Source organism: Echinops telfairi, unplaced genomic scaffold (genome assembly GCF_000313985.2).
Source record: "Echinops telfairi isolate 266 unplaced genomic scaffold, ASM31398v2 ScPeMD7_5592;HRSCAF=6446, whole genome shotgun sequence".
NCBI classification, from domain to species: domain Eukaryota; kingdom Metazoa; phylum Chordata; class Mammalia; order Afrosoricida; family Tenrecidae; genus Echinops; species Echinops telfairi.
The window spans coordinates 10613594-10627472 of NW_022109491.1; the positions used below are offsets into that span (position 1 = coordinate 10613594).

The 13879-nt window shown below is 55.1% G+C and overlaps 1 protein-coding gene across 1 annotated transcript in view; it reads left to right on the plus strand.

Annotated features, from left to right (window-relative positions):
- CDH22 (cadherin 22) overlaps positions 1-13879 on the plus strand; it is a 72191-nt gene that overhangs the window by 24140 nt on the left and 34172 nt on the right. The window contains exons 4-6 of the mRNA XM_030887055.1: positions 1476-1643; positions 8527-8720; positions 12080-12333. Coding sequence (XP_030742915.1) covers positions 1476-1643; positions 8527-8720; positions 12080-12333 — 616 coding nt within the window. The remainder of the gene's footprint in view (positions 1-1475; positions 1644-8526; positions 8721-12079; positions 12334-13879) is intronic.

Here is a 13879-nt window from a genome sequence, read left to right on the forward strand (position 1 = left end):
TATCATTCTCGGACCATACAGGCCGTACTAGTCAAACATTTAATTAACTCAGTCCTCATATGATGGCTAGGAGTCCTGGTGGTGTAGTGGTTGAGGGTCGGGCTGCCATCCGTAAGGTCGGCAGCTCAAAACCACCAGCTGCCCTGCCGGAGAAAGACTGGGGTGTCTACTCCCGTAAGGCGCTACCGTCTCAGAAACTCACAGGTGCAGTGTCCCCTAGGGCCACTCTGAGTCGGACCACACTTGTGGTGGTGAGTGAGCATGTGATGGAGATGCTTGGGAGAGTCTTACGAAGCCTCCGTGCCTGATGTAAGAGCCTGTGATAGAGGGGTGTGTGTGTGTGAGTGTGGGTGTGGGTGTGTGGGTGTGAGTGTGTCAGTGGGTGTGCATGGGGGGCGGTGCAAGGCTAGCCTCTGTCGATAAGGACTCGCCACACTGCTGCTCCAGGCCCCACTCTGGGCAGCCCAGCTTCCTGCACAGCATCGAGTTCACTTCAGATGGGGACACTGGGGCCTAGGGAGATTGCTCACCAAGAAGGGTCACCAAGTGGCAGGTTCTAGTGTGTATATGAGGAGGGGGTTGGAACTGTGTGGCTATGTAGTCTGTGAGAGTGAGAGTCCGTACCTGTGTTTATGTGTGAGTGTATGAGTGTGTGAGTGTATGTGCGTGAGTGTATATGTGTGAGTGCATGAGAGTGTATATGTGTATGAGTGTGTGAGTATATATGTGAGTGTGGGTGTATTGTGTGAGTGTATGACTGTGTGAGTATATATGTATGTATGTATGAGTGTGTGAGTGTGTGAGTGTGATTAGAAGTGTGTGTAGCTGTATGAAGGCATGCAAGAGTGTGAGTGTGTAAGAGTCAGTGAGTGTGTAACGTGAGTGTAAGAGTATGTGTGGAGAGTGAGAGTATATGAATGTGTGGGTATGTGCAGTTGTGTAAGTGTATTGTGTGAGAATATGAGTACAGTGCATGTGTATGTAGTTGTGGGAGAATGTGTACAAGTGGGAATGTGTAGCTGTGTGAGAGTGTAAGAGTATGGATGGAGTGTGTAGGGGAGTGGACTCGTGTCTGTAGTATGTGTGTGAATGCACACGTGTGGCTGTGTAAACATATGAGTGGAGTACGTGTGTGTGTGCATGGAATCGTGTGAGTGGAACGTGTGTGCATGCATGGAATCGTATGAGTGGAATGTGTGTGTGTGCATGGAAGCGTATGAGTGGAATGTGTGTGTGTGCATGGAATCGTATGCGTGGAACGTGTGTGTGCATGGAAGCGTGTGAGTGGAGTGTGTGTGTGTGCATGTGTGTCTGTGGGGTGCTGTTCACTGAGTGTGGCACCTCCTTTGTGACCCTCTCTGTGTCCCCGGCACCTCGACTCCCTTCCTGCCCTTGGCCCAGAGCTCCCCAGACCCTCACCTGCCTCAGCCCACGGAATCCGGGGGCATCCTTGGCCTCACCCCGTCCACCCACAGGTGTGATCCGGACAGCAGTGCCAGACCTCGACCGAGAAAGCCAGGAGCGCTACGAAGTGGTGATCCAGGCCACGGACATGGCGGGCCAGCTGGGTGGCCTCTCAGGCTCCACTACTGTCACCATTGTAGTCACCGATGTCAACGACAACCCACCCCGCTTCCCACAGAGTGAGTGAAGCCTTCCCACAGGGGACCCAGGCACCCTACTCACCGGCGTCGACGGGGTGGGTGTTCACCCTGGCACGCCACCTACTGATCCCCCTTGGACTTCCCACCAGAAGAGGGGCTCCCATCTTCTATGTTTCTCCCAAGTCACCTCCTTACCGCCACCCCAATCATGCTCTGAGCAGAGGAAGGCCCAACCTGTGGCTGATTTTCCATCACTCAGGCACTGTGGTTAGGCCCCCACCTCCATCCTCCCTGCTTCTCTCCCAAAGCGGGCCCCACCTGTCCACCCATCTGCCACTGCCCTTGCCTCACCCTCCCCTCCACTTCTGGCACCGTGAGCTGCCGTGTGCTCCGACCCAAGATTACAGGGGGAAGCAAGGAGGTCACATTGCAAGTGATGACAAGGGCTGCAGCTGCACCCAGGCAGGGGACACCCCCACTGGGGAGCAGGGACCCCGAGGTGTGCGTGACAGCATTCCCTCCTGCTGGGAGCTGGGAGAGCAGGACTCTGCTGCTCACTCAGGATGCTTCCACCCCTGCTTCTCCCTGCACCGTGGGGGTGGGGTTCTCGAAACCAGCCCCCACCTCCGTGGACCCAGCCAGCCTCTCTGTCCCCAGCCAAGCGCTGGCAGGGAAGGGGGAAGCCGCTGAGCTGGCAGAGACGGACTGCGGTGGGGAGCCAGGATGATTCCTATCTGGCGAGTCATTACCCGAGGTCTGCTGCTCTCACATTAGGCCCTGCCACAGGGGACTGACCCCTCGAGATAAGGAAGCCAATCCCCAAGCTGAGCACACAGCTTCACAGCCCCGGCCGAACAGAACAGCCCCGTGTGCCACACAGCCAGGCAGCCTGGCACAGAGCTGGCTCACAGCCCCCTCCCCTCCCAGGCCCTGCCATAGCGAGGCTCCAAAGCATGGAGCAGCGGGCGGGGTGAGGTGGTGCCTGCCCATTGTGCCGGGCTACATGTCAGCTCAGAGAGAAGGCATCCAGAGTCCCAGGAGGGCAGGTGGTCATTCATTCACTCACTCATTCATCCATCCATCCGTTTTTCATGTGCATCATTGCTATATTGTGACACAGTAGCACACAGCTAAACCTGTTGTCATCAAGTTGATTCCAATGGACGGCCACCTGGCATTTGTCAGCCCAGCCTCCACTGGGTGTCCAGGGCCCGAGCTTCAGAAGAAGATTGCCAGGCCTTTCTGCTGAGGCACCCCTGGCTAGGACTTTAGGACTCAGCTGTTTGTGCCACCCAGCCCCCAAAGAAAAGGGCATAAAACACAAAGGCCCATTTGAACAGTAGTCAGGAAGCAAACTCCCCACTCAGCATCAACCCGGGATCGCCGAAGTCCCTACCTGTCCTTCCTGGTTACTCTCTGTCCGTCCTCCCCCGCCGTGTGCTTTAATGGGGCTCATCTCGGGTCTGTTCAACTAGGTCCACTTCTCCAAGCTCCAGTTTACCTGCTTTCGAACCTTGTTGTTGTTGTTGTTGTTGGGTGCCACTGAGCTGGTTCCAACTCACAGCCAGCTGATGTACAACAGGGCAATGTACACTGCCCAGTCCTGTGCCACCCCCACAATCGTGGTCATGTTTGAGCCCATTGTTGCAACCTTAGTGTCCGTCCATGGTGTCCAGGGCCTTCCTCTTTTTTGCTGCCCCTCTGCCAAGGTCCTTCTCTAAGCACTGGTCTCTCCTGACATGTCCACCGTACAAAGTACGTGAGACCGTCTCGCCACCCTGGCCTCTAAGGAGCATCCTAGTTGTCCTTCTTCCAAGAGAGATTTGTTGTTTGTTCTTTTGTTGTACTTTCAATGTTCTTCACCATGCAGTATGTCCTTGTTCTGTTCACAGACCTGCCTCTTGATCCGTGTACAGGTTCCGCAGGGGCACAATGAAATGTTCTGGAATTCCCATTCTTCTCAAGGTTATCCATAGTTTATTAGGTCCACACAGTTGAATGTCTTTGTATAGTCAAGGAAACACAAGTAAACATCTTTCTGGTAGCCTCTGCTTCCAGCCAAGACCCATCTGACGTCAGGAATGCTACCTCTCCAGAATGTAGCCGGAACCTCTGGGAGCTCCCTGTCAATGTCCTGCTGCAACCGTTGTTGGATGATCTTCAGCAAAATTTTACTTGCATGTGATACCATTGATATTTTTCTATAATTTGAACATTCTATTGGGTCACCTTTCTTCGGAATGGGTACAAACGGGGATCTTTTCCAGTCCGTTGACCCGGTAGCTGTCTTCCAAATGTCCTGGCTGAGACAAGTAAGTGCTTCCAGTGCTTCATCAACCCAAGGTTCCCAAGATGTTCTTGAGTTCTTTTCAGGTTAAGATATGCTGAGCACATCCTTCATGTGGGGGTTTCTAACTCTAAGTCCTGGTACTATAGTGATAAGATTTGACTTTGTCTTCTCAGGCTGCCCTTTGAAATGTTCTGTTTAGTGCTTTGCCGCCATCCTTTCTTCATGTGCCTTAACTGCTCTATGAAACGAGTTTGAGTCTTTTCTGACTTCCACGTTGGTCTTTTCTTTCTTTCCTGTCTTTTAAATGACCTTTGCCTCGCTTCATGAGTGATGTTCTTGATGGCCTCCCACGGCTCATCAGGTCTTCTGTCTTTAGTGCTAATGCGTCCAACCTGCCCTTGAGACGTCCTCAAACTTGAGGTGGGAGAGACTCCAAGTGGTAGTCGACCCCTGTGGACTGTGTGACTTTTCTTCGGCCTCAACCTGAACTTACAGATGAACAGTTCGTGTCTGTTCCACAGTCAGTCCCTGGCCTCATTTTAGCTGCTGATATTGAGCTTCAACATGGTCTCTTCTCACAGACGTAACCAATTTGATTTCTGGCTTTCCGTCTGGAGAAGTCCGTGTGTGTGGTCCTCCTTTGTCTTGTGGAAAAAAGATATTTGGTATGAACAAAGCATTGGTTTTGCAAAATTCTAGCATGTGATCTCCACCTTTGTTTCCATCACTAAGACCATGTTTCCCCACTACTGTTTTTTCCATTTGTTGCCAGCTTCTGTATTCCAGTCACCACTAATTATCGATGTGCCTTGATGAGGTGTTGGATCATTTCAGACTGGAGATGTGGGTACAAGTCTTCAGTGTCTCCATCACCAGCTGTGGGGTTGGTGCAGACGGCTGAGGCAAAGCTGTGGTCATCGGGTTTCCTTGAAGGCGGATAGATATAATACGAACACAGGCAGCCCTGCACTTGAAGCCAGATCTTGAACTGTCCTTTGCGATGAGGCATGCAGCCCTCCTCCTCTTGACTGGGCCATTCCCGGAATAGTAGCCGTCTGACTTTGATTCAGAATGGCATTTCCAGTCCATCTCAGCTCACTCACCCCTCGGACATGAACCTTTGCGTGTTCCACTTCAGTTTTGACTATTTCCGGTCTTCCTAGAGTCACACCTCCTATATCCCTAGTTCTGCTTATCGGATTTGGGCCACTGTTTCCTCTCGTTTTGAGTCATTCCCCAGCAACAAATGCAGGTCCCGAAGGCTTGACTCCATTCCCGTCGTGATGGTCTTGACTTTGAGAAGGCAGCCCGTCCTCGGTCCTATTTGAGTGCCTTCCGACCTGAGGGTCTCTGCTTTCGGCACGGTCTCTGACAATGTTCTTCTTTTCGTTAGGCTTTCAGGATCTGACAAGGTTTCGACGCGAAGCATGTTTTCAGTGGTTACTTCCTCTGAAGTGGACAGCCGATTCCTTCCTGGCTGGCTGTCTTAGTCCAGAAGCTCCGCTGAAATGCGGCTTTCAGCATCACAGTACAGCAAACTGACGCACACGAGGTGGTGTGAGCCTGACATAAAATCGAATCCTGCGCTAGGTTATTGTTTCACTTGCACCAGATATCTCAGATGATGGGTATGAAGTCAATCCATGCTCTTGCGTGTAGAGCTTCCAGGAGGGCAGCCTCGGGTGCAGTTCTGTCCCGACACACGTGGTTCTGTCCTGATGGTGCAAACAGCTGTTGACGGGCCTTAGGGTGGTTTCCAGTTTGGGGCTATTTTGAAGGCCACTGCTTTGAACATTGTGACATGTCTCCTGGTGCTCACCTGCAGGCATTTCTGTAGTACAGTGAACCCTCGTTTATCCGTTTATCGCGGTTAATCGGTTCTAGACCCTACCGTGATAAATGACATTCCGTGAAGTAGGATTCCTTATTTGTAAATCAAATATTTTCGTAGTTAGAGCATAGAGGACATGAAAAAACACCCTTTAGTCACCATGACACTCGTATTACCCAATTTATTAAACGAAAAAGGGAAAATACAGTAAAACATTTTGGACATTACAATTATCGTTTATTATTTATTATATTATTTATGGCATCAAGCGTGTACAGTATGAGCCAATCAGTGGCAGTAATGACAGAGCATGCGCTGTTACGCAAAAACCGCGATAGAGTGAAGCCGCGGAAGTCGAAGCGCAAAGTGGCGAGGGTTCACTGTATACCCAGAGGAGTAGAATCACCAGGCCCTGGGATACACTTACCTTCAAGCTTCCGACATAGACATGAATAAAGCCAAGCTCTTTCCTCCCTGAAGAACCAGGAGGGCTGGCTGTACCACCTCCTCACCAACACTTGGTCTGGTCAGGCTCGTTATTTTGTGTTAACCTGGTGAGTGTCTACAGGTAGTGTTCACAGATAGCTCACGCTGGTCTTCATTCACTCACTCACAAGTCACAAACACATGTTGTTTATGTGACAGTCTGGTGTTCTGCCAGGCGCTGAGGATGGCTGATGAATAAGAGATGCAGTCCCTGCCCTCCAGGCGCTCGGCCTGAGAGAGAAAGTGCATAAACAGACTTGGATAGTGAAGCGCCGTGATCCCTCCAGCAGGGCGAGCTTGGAGGTCCTGGGAGCCCTAGGGCCGAGCCTAGAAATCTGGGAACGTTGTCTCGCGGTGTCCGCAGCAGTCATGGAGACTAGAAGGCCGAGTGGGACCTGGGCAGGCGAAGGCAGACAAGAGAGCAGGGAGAGTAAGTGCCTGGAGGTGAGAGGGGGCACATTAGATGGGAGGAACTGCAAGGACACCAGCCTGGCTGAAGCTGGCATCAAGTGCAGAAGAGGACGAGGCTGGAGGAGACGGTGCAAGGCCAGGCAGCAGGCATCTTATAGGGCGAGCCAAGAGGTGGCAGGGCCTCATCCTGGAGGCAATAGAAGGGACGCAAGCAAAGGAGTGACGCAGTCCACTTGTGTTGTGTAAAAAGTGAGCCTCTGGCTGCTGAGCACCAGTGGAGTGGAGATGTCATTCCACACAAGGAGCCAGGTCTCCCTCCCCGCCGGCCCTGCTTCCCCTGGAGCTGGCCTCCCCTTCTCTGCCTCCCACATGACCTTCCGGTTCCCCCCTGCTCCTGCCCTGCAGTCACAACAACCAGACAGACCACCGTCGCCGGTCTTCAAGCATGCCGGGCATGGCACCGACTGCAAGACCTTTGCACCTGCTCTCCCCTCTGTCTGGAGTGCTCTTTCCAGCCGGCTGCCTGGCTGACTCTCTCACCTCCCTTAGACCATTGCAGAAAACTCATCTTCCCCAGCCAGGTCCTTCTTGGTCACCTGCAAGCCCCCGTGTCCGTATTCCCCATGTCCCTTCCTGCTCCATCCTCCTCCTAAGTGTACGGCACCATTTGCTGAGCTGTCTGGCTTACTGATGAGGCGGCTGAGTGTCTTTCTCCTGCTGCTCATCAGGAAGCATCTTTAAAGGTGAGAAGTCTTGTCTCTTGTCTGTGGCTGGAACCCCCATGCCTAGAACCGCCCCTGGGCCATCGATATGCTTGCCGTGCAGGAATACACGCCATGAGCGTCGACCACTTGTTCTAAACGGCAAACAAATGAGCATCAACAGCCAAATCAGGAGGACGCGCCACCATCTGAATGCCGAATGCTCCTTCCCGAGCATGTGCGAAGCACCGCGCTAAGTATTTCACGCATGCTGCCATCAACGTCCCCTGCCGTAACCGCGGTGCCCGTGGAAAGGCACGATTCTGTTTCCCGATGATCCCAATGCATAGGATGCTGGCTGCTGAAACCAAAGCAGATCATTGAAGCACGTTGTCAGAGTCGTGAATTGTATAAACCAGTTGTGACCAAATGATCGCTACTCTGTTTAAGAAAGGCACTAGCATCATTCCCATTTTACAGATGAGCAAGCTGAGGCTCGGGATTACACAGCTAAGGCAGATTCCAAAGCTCTGACTGCTTTAGCACAGTGCTAATCTGCCCACCTCCTTAGGCAGATGGGAAACTGAGGCCCAACGAAGTTTAAGGATGTCGGCAAGTCGGTCAACAAAGAAACAGGGTTAGAACTGGTCCCTCCTGAGAGCCCCGATAAGGCACCCTGGTGGTGTAATGGTTTATGAGTAGGGCTGCTAACATAAGGTCCGCAGTTCTGATCCACCAGCCGCCCCTTATGAGGGAAAGGAGGCTTTCTGTCCCTGTGCAGGTTTGGTCTCAGAAACCCCCAGAGGCAGGTTTAGCCTGTCCTCTCAAGTCACTGTGAGTCAGAGTGGACTCAATGGCAGGGCGTTTGAGTGTTGACGTGCCCTGGAAATGCGACAGATAAGCTCTCAGCTGCTGAGGGAGCTGAGGTTAATGGCTTCCACCTGCTTAGGCGCGCCCTGAAGCAGGAGCTGGCTGTCGGCCCCCCTGGACAGCGCCCTGGAACGCTCGATGGGGCAGTTCTGCTCTGTCACATGGGGGCTGCAGGAGTGGAAATGGATCCCATGCCCCCCAATAGCCACACAGCACAGGGGCCTCCTCTTTGCACGGCCTCCCACCTTCCTGCTGGCCCAATGGGGAGCCCCTGGCAAACGCGACCTCTCCCTTGGAGGTGCCCCCACCTGCTCAGGGCCGTGTCTCCCACAGAGATGTACCAGTTCAGCATCCAGGAGTCTGCTCCCATTGGCACTGCCCTAGGACGGGTGCGGGCCGAGGACTCAGACGTGGGCGAGAATACCGACATGACTTACCACCTCAAGGAGGAGAGTGGCAGTGGCGGAGATGCGTTCAAGGTCACCACGGACAGCGACACTCAAGAGGCCATCATCGTAGTGCAGAAGGTGCGATGCCCCAGGAGGGAAGGGGGAGGCCGGCCTCTGAGGCTGAGGATTTGGGGGTGGGGGGGGGACCCTCAGGGCAGCCAAATCCCCCCGTTCTACTCCACCTCTGGGTTAACGTCTTCCCAGCATCCAGGATTAAGCGAAGGAAACACTGATGGAATCAGTCCGTTTTATAAATGAGAGTAACTGAGGCACAGAGAGGTCAAGTGACTTGTCCAAGGTTGCACAGCTAGTTGGCTGAGTTGGGAATCAATCCAGGTTTGCATTTATGCTCCTTAAAAAAAAAAATGCTGCTGAGTATAAACACAGCAAGAAGAATCCCTGGCTGTGCAGTGGTTTTTGTGCTGGGCTACTAACCATCAAGTCAGCAGTTTGAAACCACCAGCCGCTCTATGGAAGAAAGACGAGGTTTTCTACCCCGCTAAAGAGTCGTAGTCTCAGAAACCCACCGGGGCAGTTCTACCCTGTCCTATAGGGCTGCTATGAGTCGGCATCGACTCGATGGCAGTGAGTTTGCTTGCGTTTAAACCTGAAATAGATACCGATTCTACCACGTCTACATATAGATACGGTATTCTTTAACTGTGCCGCCATTCCCTTCCCCTCCCTCCTGCTCTGAATGGTCCCCCCTGTTGACACAGTCCCCTGAGCTCCCTCTCCCACCTCTCAAGTTGACCCCTTAGACTAAGGAAGGCCCTTAAGAGTGAGCGAGGTGCTCACCGCCGAAGTCCTTACTGGTTAAGCTCACCTGGGGCGGGATGGCAAGGAGACATCAGGGATCATTTGGGTCATGATTTCAGGGTGAAAGATGATCTCAGGGCAGCGGTGTCAGGGCTTCATCTATGTGGCTCCAGAGTTCCAGGTCCTGTGTCCAAGCGCTCAAGGACTCTGATAAGCCCTTCGCCTCGTGCCAGGCCCTTCCTTTAATCCCCAGGCAGAGGAGATCACACCTGTGAAGTGAAGAGCTGGGATTGGAACCCAGGGATTTGCCTGGGTCTTTCCTTCCTGAATCTAACAGCCTTCCCCACCCAGTGACTGTCTCAGAAGCCAGAACTGCAAACCCAGGCACCCCTAGGGAAAGGGGTTGCTGACCAGATAAAGAAGAAAACAATCCCATCTTCCAGGATGTGATCACGGGCTGCGTAGCTCAGGCAGCTGCACTGCCCTGTAAGTCCACTGTGACTGCTCTCCCATGGAGGTCTACCTCTGCCTGCACTGGCCCTTAAAATGTTTGTACACCTCCAGGGGCAGGGTGCTCACTCCTTGACGTGGTTTGGCTAGTCTCCTCCCATTCAGCCAAAACTCACCTCCCTAAATCTGTTCTTCTCAGTTTGAGCTCTGCCTTCAGGGGCCCACGGAAATGTCTGCCCCTTGGCTCAGGAATGCCGTCTGTTCCCCCAGCGAGCGTGCAATGATGGCCCACTTCTACCTGGTACTACGGGTTTGAGGGCAGGGGTCTCTCCCAGTTCAGGGGAAGATGGTGACCGCTGTGTGAGCCGGAGCTCAGGGGGGCTGCCTTGTTCGTAGGGTCTATCGTTTTCCATCTCTGACAGGGTGTAGTCTGACCGCTTTTCTATTGCTTGTTTTAGCGTAAAATGTTATTCCTCCTTCTTTCACAGGTTTCCACCTTACACAGGTGCGTGGGTGTCTGGTTTCCATCACAGCAAATTCTTTAAAGTGTTTGCTCTGTGCCAGGCACCCTGCACCCTCTTTCCATGCATTAACACATTCCGTCTCTCTTTGAGGTGCAATGACTGACTGTCCATTCTACAAATAAGAAACAGAGGCCCCCCCCAAAATTCACAGTCCTGCATCCAGCACAGCCGGGCAGAATGTAGACTCAGGCAGCCTGACTCTGGGACCCACGCTCTTAAGCACTGTGCTGTTTGCAGTCTCTGCACCTCCGTTTGTCCGCCTGTAAGGCAAGCCCATTTCACAGATGAGGAATTGGGGGGCTGGAGAGGCCAAGCATCTTGAGCACTAGAGCCAGGCCCCAAGGCCAGCCTGGAGACTCCTGCACTGCACTGCCCCCCAACCCCCAGCCCCCGAGGGCCCTCCCTGCTCCTGCAGCGGCGCCTGGGGTGTCTGTGTGGAGACTGTGTGACTGGGAACAGAGCTCCCGCCTGATGGATGACCCGGCTCCAGAGCCCATCGCTCACTCGCAGGCCAGGCCACTGCCGCCTGCGGCATCCTCATTCCCCAGGCAACAGCCACTGCCAGGGCTGGACCCGCCAGGGGTGCGGTGATGCCTGGGCGAAAGGCAAGGGTCTTCCCGCAGGTTATCTAAGAAGGTCACTCTTGCCACTCACATAGCATCGTCCCCCCCTACCCCGCCCCCACCTGCAGTGGCACTCCTTGCCGTTTGGCCTTCATGTGTCCCTTGGTGGTCAGACCGTGTCTTCAGGAGGCCAGAGCCAGCACCCAGCCATAGAGCTCATTCATCAAAGGGGCATCTCTCCAGCCTGGGTGGCGCCAGAACTCCGAGCGCTATCCAACTGAGTCAGGCTCCATCCACATGAGTTGCTCCCTCCTGGGTACCAGGCAAGGAGTCCTGGCGGCACAGCGGTTAAGCGCTCCGTGGAAGAATGGGCCCGGCAATCAGCTCCCAGAAAGATGAGAGCCTCCAACACTAGTGGGCAGCGCTGCTCTGTCCTGGAGGGTCACTATGAGCTGGGACCGACAGCACGTCCCCGGGGGCTGGCCTGCTCACGTAGGTGAGAGGACACATCGGTTGTCCAGAGACAGCTATTGGTTGGCAAGGCCAGGATTTGAACCCAGGCCCGTGAGACGTCAGATCCAGTGCCCTTTCCTCTCAGGGAGCCACACTGCCTACCCTTGGCTCCTGCCTTTGCTCGTGCCTAGCTGCGAGGTGGCACTGGCAACAAACGCGGCATCTCTGGGCCAATGTTTGCGCGCGTCTGTGAGTGGGAAGATGGATAAACCTGGTTGCTGTAAGACCTGAGAGTATAGCTAAGACTGGCACACAATCAGTGGATCAAGTTTGTGACAGAAAGGAATGAAATGCCCCAACACACCAGTCAGGAGGTGAGAGTCAGGGTGTTCTCTGTCCCCTCTGATTCTGCCTATCTGTAAACCCCTAGACAAGGCCCTCCCCTGCCCCCCCCTCCCCCCCCCGAAGCTCAGTGTCCCCACTGTATCAGGATAGGGTTGGGTTTGGTCTCTGACAGCCGGTTCCCCAGTGCAGATCAGGTTTTCTGGGCACCCTTGCTGGGTCCCCTCCTGGCTCTGGACAAGCCTCACCCTCTCCGGGGCCACCCTCCTGACTCAGACAGCAAGAGGGGCTTGGAGCTTGTCCGTGCAGGCCTAGCCCTCAAACCGGCTCTCTCTGTCCCTCCCAGCGCCTGGACTTTGAGTCGCAGCCGGTGCACACTGTGGTCCTTGAGGCCCTCAACAAGTTCGTGGACCCCCGTTTCGCCGACCTGGGCACATTCCGCGACCAGGCGATCGTGCGCGTGGCCGTGACTGACGTGGACGAGCCCCCCGAGTTCCAGCCGCCCTCTGGCCTCCTGGAAGTGCAGGAGGACGCGCAGGTGGGCTCCCTGGTCGGCGTGGTGACGGCGCGGGACCCCGACGCCGCCAACCGGCCCGTCCGGTGAGACCCCGGCCCGGAGCCAACGCCCGCCTGCTACCCTGCCATGGCCAAGCCCTGACTTGAGGCGGAGGGGGGCGAGGGGGGTGAGGGGAGGAGAGCCCCGAGCCGGAGACTCAGAGTCCCAGGATCTGATGGCAACGTCAGGGCCAGACAAGGACTCAATCCCCCTACTCCCACACCCCCACCAGGACTCCCTAAGCCATTGCTCCACCCCACAATGCTTCCCAGACCCCAATGGACTCCACCAGATGCCCCACGGGCCCCTGGACTCCCCACAAACTGGGAGCCAGGCAACATCTGCTTCTCTTTCAACCACCCCCTCCCTCCTGCTCCACCTGTCTAACATTTGCTCAGGTGGGAATGTGGGACATCTCTCACTCACTCACACCTTGGCCGACGACCACCACCTCCAGCTATGGAGCCCCCGCTGCCCCTGTCCCCAGACTCTCGACAGCCCATCTGTGCCAGGCAGAACTAAGCACCATGGGGGTTCACTGGTTGTTTGGGGGAAGTTGAAGGTCAGGCCTTTCTCCCTGGGCACTTCTGAATGGCCTGGAACCCCCAAGGTTTCAGGTGGTAACAGTGCCTTAGCTGGCTCTCCCAGGGGTCTTTCTCTGACACCTCCCTCCCACCCATCAGTGCATCCCCTCCTCTCTGCCTTAAGCCCCTCCCTAAAACCTGACCACTTCTCACCCTGGGGACCAGGGCGCCCTTTTCCCTCAGCTGGTCTGTGCCAGTTGTCTCCAGCCTGACCTCCATGTGGCACAGAAGCAGCCTGGGATCCAGGACAAAGCTCCCTGGAGCCCGGCCGGGGCTGTGCCTGCCCGCTCAGAACTTTCCAGAAGGGCCAGTTTTGCTCAGAGCCAGAGACTAAACTGTTTCCATGATCCCCAGTCCCTCCCTGTGGCCTCCCAGCCTCGCCTCCGGCCCTTCCTGTGCCTCATTCCCTCCTCCACGAGGCTTCTCTGTCTAAAATGTCAACCCCCCAACACACACACAAAGTGCCCACACCTCAACCTGCCCGCAGTCCCACCCCTTTGCTCCCTCCTTGACTTCCCACAATCCTCTGTGGCGCCTCCTTTTCTTATTGCACTGCTGCTCCCCGCCTCTCCACCAGCTCTGCCACGAGGGTAGGGGCTTGAGTCTGAGGGTCCTAGCCTCAGGAGCCCACCCCAGGCCTGGTGAGTGAGTCATGGGCGGGAAGAGGAGGGCCCAGACAGAGACAAGGATGAAGAGACCCCACCCCCACCCCCACCCTGAGGAGAGCAGGGGCGAGGGGGCAGAGGAACCTGGGCAAGGGGACGGGAGAAACCACAGGGGCAGAAAGGCCTGGCTGAGGTGTAGAGAGGGGAGGCTTGGAGAGACACCAGACAGGGACAGAAAGACAGACAGAGCAGGGAGGAGGGCGAGGGTTAGAGGAAGGGTACTTCTCACACTGTTGATGTCCCTGAAAGGGTTTGGGGGTGCTGCAGGGGGTGGTGAGAGAGTCCTTGACTAAGGCCCAGGATGGAACAAGGACAGAGGACAGACAGGTGCAGGAGGGATA